Genomic DNA, 25219 nt, shown 5'->3' with positions numbered 1-25219 from the left:
ATTTGTTATTGACAATTATAGCATCCGAGGCTTGTAGTACGCTAACTGTAGCAAACCAACAGTATAAATTGCCTCTCCATGTGCTACAATGGCCATCTTTTATAATCGTTAGATGAGTTTCTAGAAATTTCAACTACCATAACAATTCTGGTAATCACTAGTATTTATATACACATATAATGTGTTGTTGATTCTTACACTCGAGAATCTTCTACACATCTAGTGAATAATCTGGAATTTCGCAACACACATTTAACAGTATAATTTAAATGCATTTGCAGATATATATTTAACTGAAATAAACATCGATACTAAAATAAATATATAATAGAAAATATCTCACGTTACTTATTCATAAACTGTAACAGGAAATGAAGACACCCTTTTTAAACGACGTGTAGGATTTAATAGCAATATAATTTTAAAATATTGTCTTGTTTGTTACATGCGTAAAGCAGCTACCCTATATAGTTTAACTTATTCCTACGTGATCAAGAACGACTAACTGATTAATCGTGCTTAAACTATAAAACGAAAATGAATTGATTTCTTCTTGTGGGAGAGTAAGGAAGAGGTTGAATAGAAAAATAATTTCGATATGCATACTAAATGTTATATTGTCTGTTTTATTCTACAGTGGTGTGTTTGCGGACTTATACTTCTAAAAATCGGGCTTCGATACCAGTGATGGGCAGATCACAAATAGCCCTTTTTGTTGCTCTACCGTATGATACATATTATTCCAAAGACAACTGACTGATCAAGTATGATCAAACAATGGATCAGCATTCTTTCGTTTTTCTCAAACAGTTTTTGAAAATTTGGGAAAAGCAGTTGAAGCCTGTTTATTGCAGAAAAAAAGCCTTTCTGATTATTGACTTTGTTCTTATGTTAAAGAAATAATTTTTATACAATAACATAACTTTACGCTTTTTCGTTTAAGTTAATGAAAAGTTTAAGCATTACTATGACCCTTCTTTTATTTATGGTTTCTTGTATAGCACACATACTTAATTAAGATTAAAAATAATTGGGAATATATCATTTTTAACACTCGTAGAGTACATTTTTTCTATAAAATTACACTAAACAAATTATTTTATGTAATTCTAATTTATAGAAAAACGCTCGTTATTTGATTAAAATCTAGCTGTTTTATTACACGACACCTGCTGAATGAAAAAAACACACGTGGCTAACTTACTAGCAAAATGTCTATTTTTAGCTTAATATATTCTGTCTTAATACGCAAGAATTCCTGGCTTTCCTCAAGATCGTTTGATGAAGCGGTTATTATCTGTTAGTCAGATGCTACATAAAGAAACTATTGTAATATAAATCACGAATCACAACGTTAGAGCGACTAACGATACAGGTGGGAGAAATAGCGAGGTGTGTCAGATGTTTGAAAAGAAGGCGGAAGAATAATAGTTATGGTAATAACACAGTCTAAAAGAAATTTTCTTTGCTATTTTAAGATGCTTCTAGCTGACGTGACTAACTTCTGTTCATGTACGTTATAAAAGAACTAGCGTATAGCCTGTCAAAAATGACTTGACAGACACTACTACCCTCACCATATAGTATATCATAAACTTACGTTTCATAGCTAACTCAGATAAATAAACTTTGTGAAATTAAGCGTGACCAATAAAAAGACAGAAAAGTATATTCGAGGCAGTCAAACGTCGGTAAATTCCTTTGCGAGCCAATCAAAATTATGATAATTTCTGAAATGAATTCGTGATATGTTCATAGAACAAATATTGGTAAAAATTAGTTAGAGTATCAGCTTCTAATACGTAGAAAAGACAGTTCGTTTTGATAATACTATGAGACAGCAAAGCAACAGAAGTATAACCCAATATTGTTGTTAGTTCATAACGTGAATGTATAAAGTGAAATGTACATACAATTAAACTGGAAAATTATTTGATTATTTCTTAATTTAGAGCCACCCTTGATTAAAAAGGGTTTTTTTATTTACCTAAAACATTGCTGATGTAAAAATAATAGCTTAATTCAGAAATGATTTGAGTTTAAAATTTAATTTAAAATTTAATATTTGCTTTTACAATAAGTGAATAGGTGATCTCACACTACGTCTTTACTTTAGGCTTATTATACCAAAACTCACAACACTTATAAGGTTTTAGAGCACACTTTTCACGATCCTCTTTCACTTCGTCACTAAATTCGTAATGGGAGAGTCAGTAATTCAAACTATTCTATCTAGATAAATGTATTTTAACTTTTATATATCCTCCTATTTCGAACGAAATCAAGCGTGAAGTGACACACACAATAGCGTTTACATAGGTTAGATTAGTAATATCCTGGTATAAAACTGTTTAAGAAATTACGCGTGGTGGCTGTTGAGAGATAAAAAGGAAATATGTTGAAAGGGAAACCACCGAAAATAAGATGTTAATTAGATATATATATATATATTGTTTAAAGTTGTTACGTATTATTGTTTATTTTGGACGAGTCTCCGATTTATTAAGTTGTGTACGTTAGTATGACTGCTTCATATAACATGAATTTTAAGTTGAGCTAAGTAGTTAATCAAATGTTATACGTATTAAATTTATGTTATTTGCCAACAAAATTGATATACACACTTTTTTTTTTAACACAAACATATTTTAATATAGGAACATAAAAAGCAGTATAATTTAAAGTAATGGTTATTACTAAGTGATTGTTTATATAGAAGAGTTTTACAAACTTAGAGACAATACTGAATCTTATATCTGGTCTAGAACTGAATATTTTATCAACGATCCGGGTCCACGACGAGCAAATTAATTCTCAGTTGATATTGTTACCTTCATCTAGACTAACGCTGTCATTTTCTTGGCTGGCATCACACCGGGTACAAGCTGACTCCTTCCAGCAAAGATAGTTGATCTCCTCGTAGAAACTCTAACAAATAAAGTAATTCACTGAAGTTGAGCAGTTTAAAATGTTTGAAATTTATAACGTTCCTGGTCTAATTCTGTAGTTTTCAATTAGTAGACGTTCATCACAATTATAGCTTCCTATGCCTATAGCGTACTGACTGTAGCTGTCCAATAATATTCTCCTCTTGGCGTGTTAATTTTATACAAACCATGCAAGTAACTAGAACCTTCACCAAACGCTCACTTGACAACACTGATGTAACATATTTTTGAAAACAACTATTTTTGCTTTCCACTTTAAATAATTCACTATAAGTTTCGAGAACAAGCGAGGCTTGCGCAATACACATCCAACAATACACGTCACACGCAAAAAAAGAAACCTATACAGAAACAAGCGTAGATATTAAAACAAACGTATAAAGGTAAATCTGTTACAATGTATATATATATATATATATATATGTATCTAACATCTTATCATAAGGGCTTAACCTACAATATATTTCATTTTATATCAATATCATGTTGTATATAAAAATAAAATAGAGGCAAGGTTATTAATCTCTAGGCTCAACGTAAAAAAAAACTATTGTTTTAAATTTTTATATTATTATTATTAAAAACATATAACAATAACAAGCATTCGTAAGACTTTACACGTCGTCACGATTACAACTATCATATTTTAATAACACATCTTTCAAGAGATTTTTTAAATAGTAACCATGTTTAATAGTAGAGAAAAATTGCAGTTGCTTCCAAAATATATATTATATTTGAAGAAAGCTTTTTAATTTATCATTAATTATTTCGCCATTTAAGTGACAAAAAATAACAGTGTAGATTTTGTTGTCCTATGTTGGTAAAATATTAGTTTATGAAGGAAAAAAAATCTATAGATACTCAACGTCATCAGTATGGTGCCGTATAAATGAATGGGTATGTCATAATTGCTAACGTGTTAAGAACTGTATATATACTGTACGTTATTATAACAAGATCACTTGAACAGCAACGTAACTGATATACAGTAAACCTTTGCTTCGTACTTAAGTGGCCCATGTTTACTCAGTGGTAAAACTGGGAGCTAATAACACTAAATCTTTAGATTCAAAACTCTTAGTGTGCAAAGCACAAATAGTTCATTGTATAGTGCTTGACAATAAACAAAACATGTTTAAGTAAACATGTTGTAAAACAAAGATTACATAACAAACACAACATGCTTTTACTTCATAACTGGTTATTTGTTGTATTAAACAACGGTGAATATTTATCAATTTACAGCAATTTTAACTTCTCAGATTCATAATTCTCCTCTCTTGTCAAATAGTATCTTTCTTGATATTCAAGTATTTTCTGCCTTACAGTGACAGCAGCCATTTCATTTGATACGATTTACTTTCTGTATATAAACGATTCGCAGGATATGTTGTTTGATGAATTTATGCACAAAGCTATACAAAAGCTATCTGCTCATAACCACCCCTAATTCTGAAATGAGAGAGTAGAATTAAAGCAGCTAGTCAACATTACCAACAGCCAACTCGTTAGATTTTTAATGGATTAGTGAGATTTGATCGTAACTCTTATAACCACAGTTATAAAGCACCCACAGCTTTAGAGCGCAGATCGTCATTCTGTTGGTTTTATATTCATTTTGATGGTAAGAATCAAAAATCGTGTAGTCAGATACGCTAATCACTGAATTGTAATCGACCATTGCCATATGAGAAATAAAACTAAAAACAAAAGGAACTAGGTCAATGCAATTTGTCACAATTGCGTTAGAAAACCAAACAACGTAGAAATACTTAAATGGCCTTGCATGGCCAGGTGGATAAAGCTATTCGACTCGTAATCTGACGGTCGTCGGTCTTTTAGCTGTGGGGGCGTTATAATGTGACGGTCAATCCCACTATTCGTTGGTAGAAAAGTAGCCTAAGAGTTAGCGGTGGGTGGTGATTACTAGCTATCTTCCCTCTAGTCTTATACTGCTAAATTAGGGACAGCTAGCGCAGATAGCTCTCGTGTAGCCTTGCGCGAAATTCAAAAAACAACAACAAAGCAGAAGCACTTAATCCTTTTTGTTTCTAATAAATGATATACAGTTTACCAGTGTTAAGTGTTACAGTTTTAAATAGCCTGAAACTGAGTCGCATGATAATTTAGATTTAGAAGTTAAATAAATGTCGATATCTATCTAATTTATGATACACACAGCTTCTTTACTTTTTAATACAAATATACTGAATATACAAACAATAACACAATTTAAATAAACGGTTATTACAAATGATGATCCATATACAGAGTTTTTCAAACGTACCAAGAATATAGAGCTATTCTATCTGATATGGAAATTCCTTGATATCTTATCGAAAATTCATGGGGAGCAAATTAATTTCGAGTATATGTAGATACAGTTCACTTAACCGGGAGCTACCTAGCTCTATATTCTGTTCTTATCTCTTCACCAATCACACGTCCAATTTGTACATCAATGAAATTATGTAATGTTTTCATAAAAAAATATTTATGTGCGATATGAATCCGTTGAAGTTAAACGTTTGTAATGTTTGAAATTTTTAAACGTTCCTGGTCAAATATCTTAAGCTCTCGAATAAAAAGCATTGTAATCAGTTATAACTTTAAAATTTACCAACTATACCAACCGTGTCGCGTTAGTTATATTTACAAACGTGAGGAGGGTTTTTAGAAATCTCAGCCTGCACAATAATACTGATAATACACTAGTGTTTAGCTACTAGTATATGTTGTTGATTCTTACACTAGATAATTTTTTACAACTTTAGTGAATAGGCGGGAATATCGCAATACAGATTCAACAGCATAAGTTATATACGTTTCTAAATATGAAAATGTAACTTAAAGAAACGTAGATTTTAAAATAGACATATAAAGTAAATCCATCACACAGAAAAGGGGGGGAACACGTCATTTATCCGCTTTCACTGCTTTATATCGCACTATATGTATATACAAATATGGAAATATTCTTAAAAATAAAAAAGTTGACTAGGACTATCTTATAATTCGATATTTATTTGTTTGTTAAATTTTGCGCAAAGCTACGAAGGGATATGTGAAATAGCCGTCCCTGATTTGGCAATGTAAGACTAGAGACAAGGTAAATAGCCATCACTAGCCACCGCCAACTCTTACGCTACTCTTTTTACCAAAGAATAATGGGATTGACCGTAACATTATAACGATTCCACGGCTGACAAAAATAGCACGTTTGGTGTGAAGGGGATGCGAACCTGCAACCTTCAAATTCGAACGTCCCAAGCACCTGCCGAGCTGTTATTCAGTACTTTTTATCACAATTATACATAATTATTGTTAATTATGATTCATAAAAAAGTATTTAAGTTGAAGTTTATAAATAAATATTACATAAGGAAGTTGAACAATATGTAAAATATAGGCATAGTAATACATGTGAAAGCAAATGACTCAGTTTAATATTACAAAGAAAAAATAACTTTCTTAATTTGTTCATTTAATTATGGTGAGTGGCTCCAAAAGTAGAACTGGTTTTATTGTAAAGGCATAGTCATTCTTTTTTCTCTGTACCATTTTACGCGATTATAACAGAAGGACTATTTGGCATTTAAGAATGTGCCAGGGCACTCACTGGTAACGTCGGAACTGTGATCGATTTCAGATCACGTGAACATGGCGATTTCGACGACCGAAGTTACGTCGCGAAATGTTGTGAAAAGAGTTGTTTTTTTCAATGTGGACTTTATATGCGTGAAATCCGCATTTAAAATAAAATTTCGCGATAAAGTAAAAAAATATTTTAACTTTTACTTTAAATTATCATTACTTACTTTTTAAAATTTAAGTTAGATATGCGATACCTTATTCTCTCGTAGTTTTCCTAAAAATATTGTTATTTATTTCAATAAATTTTTGTGTTCATGCGCGCAATTTTAACTTAATTTATTTTCAAGTGTCGACTACGCCAAATTATATGCTACTGTAAATTAAGATCTTAATGATTTGAAAATAAACGAACTGTATTAATTTTCTTATGTCGCTTCGGTAGCTAAGCAGCAAGCCTTGGGGTTTGTAACATTAAAAACCGGGTTTGTAAACTCACAGGGTTGGCCATGTATCCCATCGTGCAGGTTTGTACATAATAGCAAACAAACATATTTTGCTGAATTGCGTTAGTAAGCGTGCGTGGGATGACTTTAATCAAAACATTTCAATAAATGTAGACAAGACTTTTGTAACAACTACTGATAACCGTAACTCAGCAATTTGGTTTTAGGTGATATTTAATAACAGGTGAAGGTCAAAGTAAAAGCAGTGTACAAAAACAGTGAAAATGAGTCTAACACAATAACCCAACAACGTTCAATCTAATAACGTGCTTGCTTTGAGTCTTTTTATTGTATACGTGGTGGAAATTCTAGCGGTAGTTTCTGTAGAAACTTGTGCTCTAATTTAATCATATATCATTTAGTTGCATTGCTAAGCACGTATACTTGTATTTGTTATTAAATAACTAATAGCCTTAATATTTTCCTTGTTTTCATAGGAATTCAAGTTCGAATACCAAGACACCTTATTTGTTAAATGTTACCATTAAAGTTGAAGCATTGTCTTTCCCTAATAATTACACACAATTATATTTCCAATTCACAAGGACATTTAATCACCAACAGACCAAAACATTTGGGAGTACTTCTCCCCAGTGCCGCCCCTGTCTCCCACTCCTCACTGGTCCACCGTTTTTGCTTGTAACTCAGATGTTTGCTGTTCTAGTTTCCTATCACTTATCAATATTTCAAACATTTAATATAAATATGTTCAAATAGTATTGGTCAGTTAAACAAATACACTTTTTAATCTACCAATAAACAAAGAATGTTTCTAATGTGACAAGCTTGGTTACTATGTTTCTTACATTGTAAGATGTTCCAAGTTTAATTCAAATATTACTACTTCTGGAATAATAATTACTGGCATGTATGTCCTCTAGAAATTTCGTTTTTCTTTTTTTTGAACGTAGACGTTAATTTGACCTTTAAGTAAATGTTATACATTTTTAGAGAGAAATTGTTTCCTCTTCTTAATGAAGTTCAACGTTTTCAAATACAGACTGTTGCAATACTTTAAGTAAATACGAAAAACACAAAACAAATATAAGTGTATTTGAATAAATACAGAAATTATTTGTCAGAAACATGAATAGATGTTTGATAAGAAATATTCATGATTGTCATGAAAATTGAAATGAAAGAACGAAAACTAAGTAATCTGAGTTTAAAAATCTTATTGCAAAAAAAAAGGCTTAGAACAAACCGCCTAGTGTCTTCACCTTGTCCGCAAACGCTCATAGAAACAGCAGACATGAACGCTGGTCGCTTGACACCATCAATACACGAGTCCAAGTCTATAACGATGACGTCATTCTCAGCTCACGTGACTTGTCTATATGTTATATATGGTTCGAACACTCGCGTTGGAGAAAGCAGCATCAGTGCATTCAAACGTTCGAAAGAACGAGAGAAAGTAAGACATAAACAAAGAGTTATAAACAGACGAAGTCAGTACAATATCGAAATATCTGTCGGTAATACCATAAAAATGTTTTGTTTTCTTCACAAATAAGACAACAGTGCTGCAACATGGAAAATTTGACAGATACAAATTTTAAAGTTCTGTCATACGTATCGTAAAGAAAAAAACTAAAATGGTAAAGGTTGGAAAATATATGTAACGTACTGTAAAGTACAGACTGAAATAATAAGCTACCAAATGCCTGTTCTCAAACAAGATTTTTTTGCAAGTCTGCTCAATCCACGACAGCTGCTAGGTTCGTCTCCAAGAAGCACTCCAGATCTAAGAACGTTGGATACTCAGGACTGTGTTAGGGTAGAAGGCACTCCTGGTGCACTTCCCATTATTTCCTTACCGGATGACCTTGATCCTCTTACATCAGACGAACTTGACCTACAGCCTCTTTTACCTGCCAAAAAAGTACATCGAGGTAGAAACAAATGTAAACGTAGCGGCATAAATAGGTCTCAGTCTATGAGGAATCCCAGGCAACCCCAGACGGCTACTTCTTCAAGAAACTTTCGCTCAAGAATAGCTAGTATTCCCACCGAACATCGTGTGCTTCCTCGAAGTTCGGCTCCACTTCGTTCAGCTTCTGACCACTCCATCGCGTTATTAGGAGAAGATAGTGACTTCCAACGACTCCGAAACTTTTACGTGACTCCTAAAGGACTTGTCAACCGAGGGGACTCCTTCCGATGCAAATCTCGGAGCGTCCACAGTGTGTCGTCCATAGAGTCGCAATATTTTCCTTCTACGACTCCTTCAGGATCGCCCAATATGTATCTCTCTTTACCCGAAGTTCCTAAAGCCTTATCTATTACTGTCACTGACACCGAAAGGCACAGGGTGCTAGTGGTAGGAGAGTCAGAGGTTGGAAAATCTTCATTAACCACCCAATTTACAACTTCCGAATATATCTGTGCCTACGATAACTCTCAAGGTAAGAAACAATAGTTTGTGTTGTACAGATTTTCATTATTTGTGGATGTTTTTATGATTCATTTCTTTTTTAATTTTAGTCTTATTGTAGTAAACACAATTCATAAATTTTATGTTCTCTCGGATTGTCTGGTAGAAGTCCAGTCTTAATGTTCAAGAAATCAAAATTTTAATGTTAGAGCGAATGAAAGCTGAATCACTTTTTACTTGACAAGTAGGTTTTTTTTTTCAGTTTAACTATTATAACCACATAATGTGTACATGTAGTTACAGTGTTGTTGTTGTTGTCTTTCATCACTTATCGTTGCAAAATTATATTATCTGTAATTAAATATATTATTATTGCTGTTTTGTTACGTGTATTTACGGTTTAAGGTTTATTATAATTACAAAACTATGTAATTTTTATTTATCCTAATTACTATTCGTATTTGCCATCGACTGTAGCTACGAAACTATGTAATACATATGATATTACTGTTGGTTCTCATTGACAGTAACAGTTCTCGGCAAACTAGTGCAATTCTGCGGAGAAAACAACAAGCTGGCCCCTAGCCAATCCTGAGCTGATTCAACCATCCTTATAACGCTTAGTATACACGTACACACAACTGTATGGTGAACATCCTGAACTTGAAATGTGAAATACATCAAGCAAAAGTGTTGAAACATTAATAAGAAAAGGGAACTATTCGTTAAAGTAAACCGAATATTGATATCGATTAATGGTTGTTGTCTTTTTTGTTTGCTTGTTTATTTAAACTCGGAATTAATTCGTGTTGTTTCTTGAAACATGAAATAAAGAACCCCTAATTTTTTAAAACTTTCAAGTGGATGGATATTTACACTTTACTGAGTCTTAAAGTTAAAGATGCATATTTACACTTTACTGAGTCTTAAAGTTAAAGATGCATATTTACACTTTACTGAGTCTTAAAGTTAAAGATGAATATTTAAACTTTACTGAGTCTTAAAGTTAAAGATGCATATTTACACTTTACTGAGTCTTAAAGTTAAAGATGCATATTTAAACTTTACTGAGCCTTAAAGTTAAAGATGCATATTTAAACTTTACTGAGCCTTAAAGATAAAGATGCATATTTCGTTTGTTTTTGAATTTCGCGCAAAGCTAATTTAGCATTGTAAGACTAAAGGGAAGGCAGCTAGTCATCACCATCCACCGCCAACTCTTGGGCAACTCATTTACCAAATAATAGTGAGATTGACTGTCGCATTATAAAGCTCCCACGGCTAAAAGGGGATTGTTGCGACCGAGATTCGAACCCGCGATCTTCGGATTACGAGTCGAACGCCTTAACACATTTGGCCATGCCCGGCCAAAACATTTAAGCAAACGTAGAATTGAAATGAAAGAAGCAAATATATTTAGAAACTTACGAAATACGACATTTCAAATACATTAATCTAAATGCAAACGTGTGTTAAATTATCTTTAGGAAACTCAGATCCCATTCTGTTAACGCGAAGGAGTTATGAGATAGTTATTGTCGTTGAAAATTATAGCTTAAAACCCAAATAATGGATAGGTACGATCATGAAAAAGTGGTCACGTGAAGAAAATAATGAACGTTTTGTTCCCTTATTAGAATAGCGATTAAGTTAGGAAATTAAACTTTGTGTTTAAACTTTACTTGGATTTATGAATGTAGTTCGTTTTTCCATAAATCTTGATGATAACGAAGAGCAAATATTTAGAAAATAGAATATTTATTGTTTAACGTAAACTACGGGGAAATAAAGACGTAGAAAATAAAAAGTAATCTTGGTCAACTGCTCCTTTTCTTTATTCTTAGGCCCGGAATGGTCAAGTGGGTTAAGGCGTTCGACACGTAATCTGAGGATCGCGGGTTCGAATCCCGGTCGCACTAAACATGCTCGCCATTTCAACCGTGGGAGTGTTATAATGTGACGGTCAATTCCACTATTTGTTGGTAAAAGAGTAGCCCAAGAGTTGGCGGTGGGTGGTGATGACTAGCTGCCTTCCCTCTAGCCTTACACTGCTAAATTAGGGACGGCTAGCGCAGATAGCCCTTGAGTAGCTTACGCAAAATTCAAAACAAACAAAGCACGGCGTTTTTTGTTATAGATCTCTAATAATAATAATAAGCTAGAAAAGAATATATTGCAGTCAATTCCATTATGTTAAAATTGATATACAAATGTGAGTAATTTCACCCATTTCTTTAGTGATTAGTTTTCTACGCTAAGTGTTGTAACAGACAAACACACAAAATTATTCACCTGGCTGGAATACACGTCCCCCTCAATAAGAAAACAGTATAAAAATAAATCACTAATTTCGGGTTTATTTCTTTGTTTTGAATTTCGCGTACGGCTACGCAAGGGCTATCTACGCTAGTGTCCCTAATTTAACAGTAAAATACTGGATAGAAAACGAGCTAATCATCACCACCCACTGCCAACTCTTACGCTATTTTTTATTAACGAATAGTGAGATTGACCATCACATATAACGTTCCCACGGCTGAAAGGTCAATAATATTTGGTAAGATGAGTATTTGGACCCGTGACACTCAAACTGCGAGTCAAACGCCCGAACCACCTGGTCATACAATGATTTAAGATTTAAGTGAAGTGTTAATACGGTTTGGGGGGAAGTTTGTAACAAAACTATTTTGTGAATTCTCTGTTTTTCGCTTGAATTTCCCACTAAGTAATAAAAATATAACTTTGACTTCGTGATTCATGTTTGTTTTATTTTCACTGAGAAGGGTACCCCACTGGGCCAAAGTTCATAGTTACGAAACTTTGCGTTCCTGTTTGGTTATTTGAGGCTTTGGTTTTTAATTAATATCGAATAACGTGCGAAACATTTTTTTCGTTTCATTTCAAACAATGAAAACTGAAGAACAACAGCTAAAATGCAGTATATTTTTTTATATTTTACGCCGATGTTGAAGATATACTCTCTTTTTTTATGAAAAATCCAAAAACATGTCTCAATTTTCGTTCTTCATCAAAACCATTTCTTCCTTTTCTCTGACGTCATTCTGGACGCTATCATACAAACCTAAACGATATCCCATTTCCATTACCGCAGTTAGGTTGTAGACGTAATGCATCTTGAGCAAGTAGAGATACTTATATAAATATAAGTAAGAAATTTTATATGTGCCTTTGTGTCTCCTTTTTTGTTGCGCATAATCTGTACGCATGACGTCATATAATAAATGATGATGGTAACCGTCTGAATGCGGCCTGATTTCGCTCGTTTTCGTCCCTTGTTCTTAACAGTCTTTAAATAGAAACTTAGAAATGTAACATTTAAATTGCAGTAACTGAAGTAATAAAACGTCAGTTTCAAACATTCTCAGAGCTTGAGATTTCATTTCCTCAGAAAAAAAAAAGAAAACTAACATTAGAAGAGAGTACAACATCGTTATGACCTTTTGTAGTTAAACACTAAATTATACATTTTTATCAGGAAATATCTGTGTTTACAGCGGAGTTCCTTGAAATAAATAAACAAGTATAAATCATTAGATATCAAATTAAGGCATTACTTGTACTGGAGACACGTCAAGTTCCACTAAGTAGCGAAACATTTTTTTTATTCTCACGAGTAATAAATGCTGCAAAGTTATTCATCTATAGATAATGTGACAAAGAAGGTTGAGAAAAAATGCAATGTTCAGGCATATTAATATGAACACCTCCGAAACCAGTTCTATTGTGCGAAGAACCCATAATACTACCAAACCTATGATATGCATAACTGCACTAAATATAAATTATTTTGAATATGGAAAAGGTTAAGCTATCAGATACTGGTGGATCTGCTTATACTCATTTTTACATTAGTATTGTATTGTAGATTGATGACATCAATATGAACTTTATATCAAGACTTCATTTTACTATGTCAGTGTATTGTATATCAATATTGTTGGCTAATTGATCTTCGTACAAGTTTTGTGACTTTATATTATACTACAGTCAAGTATTTCCCACTGATATAAACTTCTTTGCGTTCCAGTTTCATAACTGTTTATCTATTAATAAGATATAAACAACGTTAAAACTTTTTCTGAGAACTGAAAATGTATCGCTTACAATTTTGAGGATTTATAGTAAAAAATTAGAGTAATAATATAATAATAATGAAAAAAAAACTGTTTAATTTCCACAGAACAAATATTTAAATCTGATTTTATGTGCACCTAATGACTTTCCAAATATCTCTTATTATTTCTTTCACTTTCAAATCTCTTGGGTACAGTTAATCACATGTTGTTTCAACACAAAAACGAATACCTATTTCATTAGACCATTCTGTTTAACCTAAACCTTGTCGTAATATCTGTTCTGTAATATATCACTATCTTTTAATGTAACACAAGTAAAAATACATTACTACGAAGGTACAAAAATCAAACAAATAAAAAAAAGTAATCAGTGGTTTGCCAGTGGCTCGTAATATTAAGTTCTACTAGGGAGTTTAATATACTTGAAAGTATAAAAAAACTGACAGAAAAATTAATATAGTCATCAAGTTTCAATCTTTATGACCATTATAAAGCTTAAAGGATAGTTAATACATCCACAGACAATACGGAAAGGCTGAATCATTTACGTTTAGAATTTGCATTTTTTTTTAAATTGAGAACATGATAACGCTAGAGGGCGTGGTAAATTTATGGTGCTTCAAATTAATTAAATTTGGAGTGTGTCCATTAACAACTGAAGTGTGTGTATGTGCATGTTTAACTTAAATTGTGTTAATTAACATTTCTCTTGGTGTGAAATGTTGGATGTACACAAATATTTCTATCACTGAAGTCTATGCGATCTCGCAGTTAGAATTACCTCTCTTGTTTTTATCACCTTTGCTATTCTTGTTGGTCGTGCTATAATCTATTTAATTCAATGCAAGTAAAGGCCCCCTAGTGGAACAGCGGTGTGCCTACGACGGACCTATACCGCGAGTAACTGGATTTTTATTCTCGTAGTGGGCGGAACACAGATAGCCCTTTGTATAGCTTTGTACCTAATAATACATATTACCAAAAATAAATATATCTTATACTAAAACATTTTATATTGTTTGCAAATTCATGAAAATTATATTTAATGTAATTAGTGCGATATTTTTAGCTCATACGTTTATGCTGAATGAAATGAGGAAAATCTTAGCACTCTCCTTCTTCCGCAAGTATACTTACTTAACAATTACTTTGCAAAATTATGCTTTTACAACATGCACCAAAAACATAATTATCTTTCTTAAAGATACTGAGATCCAGATAAACCGTTTCAAAAGTAATCTTACAAACAGATTTTTATATAATTTTTACAGAGGTTGGACATTTTTAAATTACGCGTGTGTTTGTGTGTGTTTTTTCTTATAGCAAAGCCACATCGGGCTATCTGCTGAGCCCACCAAGGGGAATCGAACCCCTAATTTCAGCGTTGTAAATCTGTAGACAAACCCCTGTAGTAGCGGGGAGCTTTAAATTAAGTAACTTCGATACAGTGGGACGTAGAAATGAATAAAGATATTTAAACCAAGTACGATTTATTGTCTATAAAAGTTGTCAATATATATATATAGATAGATATTAGTATTTTACGAAATCGACGATCAAACAACGGTTTCTTTGTTTGTTTTTCTCAGATGAAGAAAATGAAAAATCTGTGACGGTTGTTTTGAATGGAATGGAATCAGAACTAGTCTTTGTTGAATGTGCCGCCCAAGACTTTTTGGTAAATTTTTACTAAATGTATATAACTATATATTACAAAACTCGTTCACAGCTCATTCAAGCCCTATGTTAGAATTGTGTTTAATTTTATCTTAAGCTTTTATATTTGTTTTAAAACTAATTACTACTACATCTTATTAGACCAATATAAATTTGATAACAAATATATAACTAAACATGAAATTATTGGTTTTTATATATATATATATATTAGTCAAATACCTGTCTGTCGCGCTCCGTAAACAAGTAATAGGAGTTCCAGTTAGAGCTAACTACTCTACTTGTATAGCATATTTATGTCTTTACTATTATAAGAATATATTTATCGAAACTACACAAATCTAGGTAATTTTACCTTAACTTACAAATGTACAGATGATTTAATTGGTATAAGTAATTTTATTAATACTATTTATCCAGCAGAATTAGAAATTGAAAATACTTCAATATCTAATACAGAAGTACATTATTTAGAGTTAGAAATAAAAAATAATTGGTAAGGATATCAATGTGAATATTTTTGAAAATAGAAATATTTTATCTTTTCAATTTATGGTTTACCCTATTTTAATAGTAATGTACCATATCCTTCTGTATAAGCATTATAAATTCGCAGTTATTGTGAAATGTGTAATAAATTACAATACTTTTATCAATAATGTTGAAATACTGATACAAAAATTAATAGTTAACGGATTTAATAAAGAAACTTCATTCTGTAACAAATATAAGAATGTACTAAATAAAAAAATAAAAATTAGAGAAATTTTGCTAAAAATTCCTAATAACTATTTTTAGTTATGAATAAGGGCATTTAACGATTTTGCACTACTTTATGCGGATGTACACCTTACCGCATATAAAATGTTGTTTAGAGCATGATAGTTACAGCAGACTTAATAAATGTGTGGTGGCTGGGTGATATACTATTTTATTTATTTAATTGGTTGGGACTTTTCATATGAGTATAACTTGTTTACTGGGCTATCAAGTAGTGCCTTTCTACCACAATGGGTGCTGGAATGCTAACTTCAAGAGGTAAGTTTTAACTTACTTACCCCCAAACAATAGTACCCTATTTTTCTTATTCTTATTTTTCAATTTATTTTTATTTACTTCGGCGATCAGTCACCATTCCTCACCTGTTTGCGGGCAGTGAAGGTGATATAGATATGGGACACTGTGGGCTTGAGCACCCACATCTCGCTTTCCTCCTTTCTATTTCTATATCTATTACAACTCCTTCATTTTATTTCTTTATGTGAGACTGACGAATGAAGGTTAAGACTGATACACGGTGTATCTCCGCCGCAATGTGGGTCCTACTTTCGCAGTTACCTCCAAAACCTAGGGTACATTTTATACTCCACATTATAGCTTGTATCCTGGAATCTTTTTAATTAGTGCAATGTATTTTGTTTGTTATTTTTAATTTATTTTTGTTTTAGCTTGTTTTTAGGTTATACCAAACTGATATATATATCAAAGTGATTATTTTCGAGAGTATATTACAAGAAAAATTCATTTTTTGACATTATTAAAATTTCATTTCGATATCAACATTGTTCCGACAGTCCTCCTCAGATTTCGAGTTGAGCACCCTACCCATCAGGCCACACCAGGTCATAAATGTGAAGAGAATAACAAATTACCTGTTACACAGCCTGAATTTTATTTAGTCTTGTACGTGTTCATGTTACCACTCAGACCCGTTTCTGTTCGATGTGTAGCTGACGATGTCTAATGGTGGTTACCATGCTCGAACATTGAATCCGTAGGGAAGGGACTCGTGGTTCGAGTCGTATCAAACGTGCTCTACACTCTGATTCCGTAGACCCGCTATACGAATGAAAGTCCAGTACCATTCTCTTGTCACCTGAGAGTAGCTCGAGAGTTCGCAATAGGTGTTTTTGACTTGCTGTCTTACTCCTATTTTGTCAGTTCCAAATTAGGGGCGGCTATGCCCAGATAGTCTCTGTGTAGCTACGTTCAAAATATCTGAACAATGTATTCTATTTCACAATGTTATGCATCCTTCCACTCAACTACAATGCAAAAGAATGTAACAATTTGTGTCTTCTTTAAAATGTAGCTATAGATTTTTTGTTTACTCTTAGATGGTTGGGTGAAGAGTTGTTACTTCTAGATTATTTCAACAGCTATATTAATGTGGATTGTTTGTTGAATTTTGCGCAAAGCTCTCGAGAACTGTATTCAAACCGTCCTTAACTCACCAAACGACCATTTTACTGTGTTAAAACAATCTGTACCATATACCGAAGTTTTCTTCGCATTATTCCAAAGAAAAGAAGAAAAAAAATAGTGAGATCTTCTATATTAATTAAAAATTATCTTTCATCAGAAAAACCATGTAAAATTAAATCACAACCGACGTGCAGAACTTAAATCTCAATATTTTTCCCTACATTTCTGTAGTCCAGATTTCGTTAAAATCAACTATTTCTTATATATGTATGGGAGTGGAACGTGTCGAAATTTGACAAAATATATAAGGTCGCAGTATTTAATTCAAATCCCATTCTTTTATAACTGCATTACATAGAATATCTGATGGCTAAGATACGTTCTTTCTGAAAGTTTTATTTAAATTAATAACCACATCTGGCAATGTTTGATACTGTAAATACCCTTTCCACCTTCATCCATATTTGGATAAATATGGATACTTGCTAACAGCAAAACGACTTTATAACACTTCTTCCTTCACAAAATTAGGCCCGGCATGGCCAGGTGGTTAAGGCACTCGATTAGTAATCCTGAGGTCGCGGTTTCGAATTCGAATTTAATGTGACGGTAAATCCCACTAATCATTATACCTGAAGACGAAAGGTGAAAGACTTTCTAAACGTCGTTCTCTACACTTGTGCCTCCACAACAGGCAGTTGCCATCCATTCTACAAAGTTTCATCATAAATACTCTGCCTAAACATTCTATCAAAGAATACCTTCCCTCTAGTTTTACACTGATCAATTATGGATAGCTGGAGCAGGCAGCTCTAGTGTAGCTTTGTGCGAAATTCAAACCAAAACTTTTAATTAGTCATTTTCTTTGAAATACAAGAAAAGTACCATTTTATCAGCCTAAAGCGACATACACGGTACTCTTAAAAACTGGCTTTTAAAAACCATTTTGACATTAGAGTATAACATAAAAATTATCATTTAAAATTTTGCGAAAGAAAAAGCTTTTAATGAATTTTAATGACACTAAATAAACTAATATCTATCCGTAAGAGTCGTTCTTAGTACACCTTACACGTATATAAATGAGTGTTTTTGCGTATTTGTTTTTATGTTCTTCCTCTTTAGGTTTATATGCAATGTATAGACAGGCATCCAATTTTTCAAATTATATTATTCTACTAGAGAGAGAGTTGGTGTATGGTCTAAAAATAACAACTATCGAATTGATATTGGAAAAATCGTTTATGAAAGATACACGTAACCCATATCTTCAGTATTTGTGTATTCGGGGATACAAATTGTCAACCGATCGAATGACTGTACTCTCGATACGCTACTCGCGAATGTATTAACTAAGTGCACCCTCGACGGACATACGTCCGTTTTCAAAAATTCTATCAATATATTTAATATTTTATTAAATTATTAAGATTATGGGATAATTTCACCCTTTTTTTCAAATACAGTTATTATATTAATTTAATCAAAAACACCTTATGTGTGAAATAAAATGGTGCAGCCAAAAAAGGAATAAGTGGACGACTTACAAAATGAAATCAAAATTAACGACCAAACGTGTAACTACACGTATGGCTTTGATAACAATTTTACAGCAAATATTTATTCACTAGTCAGCCAAGCCGAATTTTGTGTTTACCTTGGGCCATGGTGAGGAGTGAACCAAACCATGTTGTCTGGCTAACTAATGAACGAATGTTTTTTGTCCTTGCTGTATAGATATACTAGTTTGATCACCGGTTTTGAATTCATTCTTTTAATTCGTACACTCAGTCCTTTTTTACCACACCGTGTTTTCACACCTAAGACATTTTTTATTGAATATTATGACTTTTTTGTCAATACACACTAACAAACAACAGCAAATAAGAAAACGGCAATCGATAGTAACCAACATTAGCTTTAGGATCGAAACCCTATTATTTCGAAGAGAACTTTCTTTACAAAACCAACCAGATTCATTAAATATATGATGGTAGTTTTCCTCGTTAAAACAGTGTTAATAACTTCCTTTATTGTAGTGCCATGGATTCACATTAACAGTTTCTTGTCATCATCCCGTGCAATCGGTACAGTCGTGTGAAACATCATTATTTAATTGTTTTAAGTTAATATCATGTAATGCTCTGTAATTAGAATAGTTTCATAATATTTAGTAAAATTATGCTGCAAATTTGAGCTAGAAACTGCTAACCTAGTCTGCTTGGCCTAACCAATACTTATGTATCTACAAACCCTTTCACCTTATACCATAGTTTTTCTCACTGTAAATCAGCTCTCTTTAATCCGAATGACTAAAAGAAACTACATATTCCCCATTTTTACTTTTAGTTGAAACTGTAGTTAAAATGACAGACCAATAACTCGCATGACATTTTGTATAAGCATGCGCAAATATTTTCGTCAAATTAGAGCGTTTTTGTTGAATAACTTTGCACGTGTGACTTATATTTACCCTAAAAGAAACTCCTTGTTGAAGGTTAAAGATCTATCACTGCGCCAAATTTGAAAAGAAAAATTCCAAAAAAGTGAAGTACATATTTCTATCAAATAAAATTTGCGTATTTTCAGTCAAAGAAAAAAGAAACAGAAAAACCAAAGATTAAAAAGTAAAATGGAGATGTTATATCTCGGGTATTTCTTACTGGATTGCCTTGAAATTTGGTACGTGAAGTAAGAGTCTATGTTATATCTCGGGTATTTCTTACTGGATTGCCTTGAAATTTGGTACGTGAAGTAAGAGTCTATGTTATATTTCGGGTATTTCTTACTGAATTGCCTTGAAATTTGGTACGTGAAGTAAGAGTCTAGTTAAACATATCCATTGAAAATAAGTAGTGGGTTAAATTACTACAGTTCGAGAGACAGAATAAGGAATTTTGCTAAACTGTTGCTCCTGTAACGAACCCACCATGTGTCCTACAGCAGGTTGTTTAGGTTACATGACACACTAGCATGTGTCTTGACTAAGTTAACGTGTAGGAAACGCTATTCATCTGCAAATAGAATTATATTATGCGTGACATTTGGTTTTGAATTTCAGTGCACAAAACATGTACTACTACACTATAATGTAAAACAATCTAACCGCCCAAGTGATCCGGAAACATATAATACCGAATCATTTGAAGTCTAACGCTCAAATCGTAAATTTTATTGTTTGTTTTGTTTTTTAATTTCCCGCAAAGCTACACGAGAGTTTTCTGCCCAAGCCGTCCCTAACTTAGTAGTGTAAGACTAGAGAGAAGGCAACTAGTCATCATCATCTACCGCCAACTCTTGGGATACTCTTTTACCAACGAATATTCGGACTGACCGACACATTATAAATCCCAACGGACGAAAGAGCGAGCATGTTTGGTATGAGGGGGATTCGAACCCGGGACCCTCAGATTACGAGTCGAGCGCCCTAACCACCTGGTCATGCCGGGCCGATAAAGTTCGCACATCATTGTAGCGTTCTCATAAATAAGTGTTTCTAAACCTCATTGTTCGAATTTTTCTCGTACATTGGGAGATAGTTTCATAATAGTGCAACTTAACTGCTGCAAACACTAGAAAATTTCTGTTGGAAGTAGCGAAAGTTGTTGATATAACATTTTTAATATTTTCATTGTTGACTGAAAACTGAAAGTTTTAACTTGTGTATAACGAGTAATCTAGTAATTTGAACAAAATTGCTGAGAGCTGTGAAATTTAATAAATAATAGTAATAATAATGCTCACCTAGAGGGAGCCAATAGCTACTTGAAGTTTTATATTTGAGTCAACACTATTATTATTATATTTTTGCTGTAATCACTGAGATTATACAAACATGTCCCCCGTTGGTACAGTGGTAAATCTACGGATTTTCAACGCTGAATTCAGGGGTTTGAATCCCCTCGGTGGACTCAGCAGACAGCTCGCTGTGGCTTTGCTATAAGAAAACACAAAATACAAACTTTTTTTTTTCATTTCGAATCAACTGTATTTTTCTAAGCCTCTTTACTTTAGATCTCGTTATCAACTATTGTAATCTTTTATAAGTTTTTCCTGCATGAAATTCCAGGACAAAATTAAAGGTTCGCCAGGTTCTGCTACTAGTTACGACGCCTACGTGGCAGTTTATTCTGTTACAAATAAAAAAAGTTTTCAGAAAACGAAGGAAGTCATTAGTAATGTGATGATTATGGACAACACCTGCAATGCTAAAGCAGCGATTCTAGTAGGGAACAAAACGGATCTTGTAAGGCTACGAAAGGTTTCCATGAAAGGTGAGTTGGTATCAGAGATTAATATTACTCGAAATGTTACTTCTCTTAACCTATATAAGTTGCTACTTTTCTCTAAATTTCAATATGAATTAAACCAAAGTTTGACTTTACATTCAAAAGTGTTTTTTCACTGAAATATGTCACTTATAAGTTAAAAATAATTTCATTCTGCTGCTATTTTATCACGATTATATTACTTCTCTTTTACCGTCTCCTGGTGACACAATTCAAACTAAATACTTCACTGGCAACTACCACTGAAAACGAAATACTGACTTTCTGCCAACTGATCCTTAGACTTATAATGTATCCTTCTTTCTAGATGTTTTGTAAAATTACTAAATATTCGTGACAAAACCTAAAACATTTTAGGCTTTTTTTCCACAAGCATATTTAATCTTAGTGTGATGTCTAACTAACATCTGAAATAAAATACGAAAAATATATCACATACTAATACGATTTTGTTATTCCCAAATAACGAAACTAACTAATGGATATCTCTTATACCAGTCTGATCACTTACATGAGACATGTAGATGTATCTTCTTTTGTTAAGACCTACCTACAAGCAAGTGTAATGTGAAACATGTAACGCCAAACGTGCTTCCCCTTTCAGCTATGGGGGCGTTATAAAGTTATGGTCAATCCCGCTATTCGTTGCTAAAAGAGTAGCCCATGAGGTGGTAATTGGTAGAAATGATTAGCTACCTTCTCTCTAGTCTTAAACTGCTAAATTAGAGATCGCTAGCCCAAATAGTCCTCGTGTAGCTTTACGCAAAAATTCGAAAACAAATCTTTAATGAATGTTTTATAAGAACCTTTCGATTTCAATTTTTTCAAGATCGAAATCTTGTATGAAGAAATACTAATATTTTGTGTAGAAATCATGAAAAGTAGCTGAAAGCTAGATTTGTGCATAAAATTAAGATTGTTCATTTGCTATTTAAAGTTAACCTGTACAATCCAATAGTCAGTCTTCGTTAGGCCCACATAATTTTATTAGTGTTATAAAGCATCTAGTTTGTAAAGTGCTATTTCAGCTCAATCATTTTCTTTTTCGAAAAGTTATTATTTTTTTAAATTATTAGGGCTATAAAATTGTTTAGGGCTAAATGGAGTTTTATAATAGAAACAACAATAGGTAACAATACTAAATTATAATTATAAAAATACACTAAAAACCTACAATATTGCTGTTTCAATAGTGCTGTAGATTTTGTTACTAATAAAGAAACAATGCAAAAATAATGTAAAAAATGCCATCAATACTGGAGTTAATTGCAACAATTATTGGTTTGTCGTCCTTTCTATTTTACACAGAAAATGAGTAAATTCGCTGGTTCTTATTATCAGTGTCATAGTAAGCAAGAAGTATGGAACTACTCAGTATCATGCAGTATGTAGGCAGCACCAGTAGTTAGTTAATGGTGTGAAGTTAATCTGATAAATTAAGGGTTTATAATAGTATCTATAAGATAAAAATGAGACACTTTCTATATCCTTCGAAGGAAATATATGAGATTCATTGATGAAAACCATGGTGTCATACAGCTTTACGTATTTTGACAGATAACAAAGTTTAACTTAACATTGAATTAACGTAAACAGACTTTTCATCGAAATCATAGGGTTAGTTTGAGAGATGTATAAATATTTCATTCATGAGCTCTAAGACTATTCTTACGCATAAATATACGATTTCTCGAAAGTAATTCATTATAAAAAATTGCCCAATTAATCATTGATTATTATTGTTATTTGCAGAAGGACAAGACCTGGCAACTGCACACAGTTGGAAATTTATCGAGACCTCAACTGGAATAAACCATAACGTGGATGAGCTCTTGGTTGGAATCCTCAGTCAAATCAGACTAAAATGTCAGCAACAGGAGAGATTAAAGAAACAGAGAGAATCAGTAAATCTTACTGTTCCAAGCATGTTTTCGTTCTGTACTGGCGGTAAAACAAAAGTTTTTATCAAAAGGATTTTAGAGAAAACTGTTTTGAAATCAAGATCTTGTGATAACCTCCATATTTTGTAACCGTATTTGAAAATAATTTTTCATGGCCCAAACTACTTTGACGTCTGCATGAGTACATGCTTTCTGACATTCTGCAGCTACGTCTGTTACTTAAAACCTTTTTGGAACTGTTTTGATCTTGATTATTATGGATATTATGACATTAGTGAGCCAGCTTCATACGGAAGCAAGTCTAATGAAGATTCTTAGGAGTACGCATTATATTAAAAGCGATTGAAAGCAAGAAATCTCATTATGAAACAGAATTGACCTCACACACTGATTTATCCATTTAGTTTGGCTAATTGAATCAATCTATGTGTAAATCCCATGTCTAATACATTGAAAACTTCTATGAAATCCTTGTCGCGCTGCTATGGTATTCCATATTTACCGCAAAGTACCTCTGTTAGGCTAATGTGGTTGTTGTAAGAATTATATTAGAGACCCAAAGCTTCTGTCTCGAGAAGTGAATTTGCTAAGATGATTTTCAGACGACCCGTATGTTTAAAGATTAATGATCTGTAAAAATATATATATAATAAATATGAGTATATCATTATCGATTATATCGATACAAAGCAATACTTAAAATATTTGTGCTGTTATGTGACATTTTTCTTTTGAATATCAGTTGTGCTAAGTGAAATTAAGTGAAAATTCCTACAAGCTGATGCACTTCTGTTACTAAAGTACAAGAAACTGTATGCGTGTTTATTATAGTTTAGTATTTCTCTGTATATATGAAAACTAGCAATATGTCCATTAAATCAGTGGGTCATGAACTTATTTTTTGTCACTGGATAATTTACGACGAAAATATTTAAAGTAGATTTTTAATATGAGCAACAACGTGCTTTATAATCCTGTCTTACAAACTTAACCTTTATGTGTATACCTATTAAGTTCTTTGAAGTAATTGATAATCTATTACAAAACATATTGCATACCGCAGTATTTGAGTTTTGTGACTGAGACAAAATCAACTGTCAATCTTTTTTATTTATCAATAATCTTTAATTTTGACTACTTTAAAAAATGGTGTGAGCTGTCTGCGCTGACTCTGTTTAGATCTATTAGCTAAAACAATATTATTAATATAATTTCACTTGATGTTCTATTTAAATTTTTTAATTTATTCGCTATGCAATAGCTGAATAAAAGTTCAGAAAATAAGTTACATAAAACAAATGTCTATGATAAAACATTCGTTTATATTTTCTAATTATATTATAGCAACATTATTAAAAATTACAATGTTTATACTGTTATCAAAACAGGAAGTAAAATCTGTTCCAAACATTTTCACGTGAGTGTGACTGGGCACATATAAGGACACACACACATTCGTCGGATTACATACTTTAAAAATGCATTTTCATCACAATATAAAAATAAGCCAAGCAGAGTTCAACAACATAAAACTTGACAAGGTACTGACACAAAACCACATAACTATAGGAACACTTGAGTTAGGTACTGAGACTATGTTTCATAACTATAGAAACAATTGAGCTAGG

At 32.5% G+C, this 25219-nt stretch overlaps 1 protein-coding gene across 2 annotated transcripts in view; it reads left to right on the top strand.

Annotated features, from left to right (window-relative positions):
• The window catches only part of LOC143256758 (uncharacterized), a 41307-nt gene extending 16510 nt beyond the window's left edge, over nucleotides 1-24797 (top strand). Inside the window, exons 2-5 of one of the 2 annotated variants that reach the window (XM_076514410.1) lie at nucleotides 8741-9453; nucleotides 15109-15197; nucleotides 21471-21675; nucleotides 23443-24797. In XM_076514410.1, the coding sequence (XP_076370525.1) occupies nucleotides 8741-9453; nucleotides 15109-15197; nucleotides 21471-21675; nucleotides 23443-23720 (1285 nt within the window). In that variant the 3' untranslated portion in view covers nucleotides 23721-24797. Of the gene's footprint in view, nucleotides 1-8244; nucleotides 9454-15108; nucleotides 15198-21470; nucleotides 21676-23442 lie in introns of those variants that run through there. The other variant, XM_076514409.1, reaches the window with a different exon arrangement.
• The last annotated feature ends 422 nt before the right edge of the window (nucleotides 24798-25219 follow it).

The sequence above is a fragment of the Tachypleus tridentatus genome, chromosome 7, assembly GCF_004210375.1.
Source record: "Tachypleus tridentatus isolate NWPU-2018 chromosome 7, ASM421037v1, whole genome shotgun sequence".
Lineage (NCBI taxonomy): Eukaryota > Metazoa > Arthropoda > Merostomata > Xiphosura > Limulidae > Tachypleus > Tachypleus tridentatus.
This window is presented reverse-complemented; position numbering and strand designations above follow the sequence as displayed.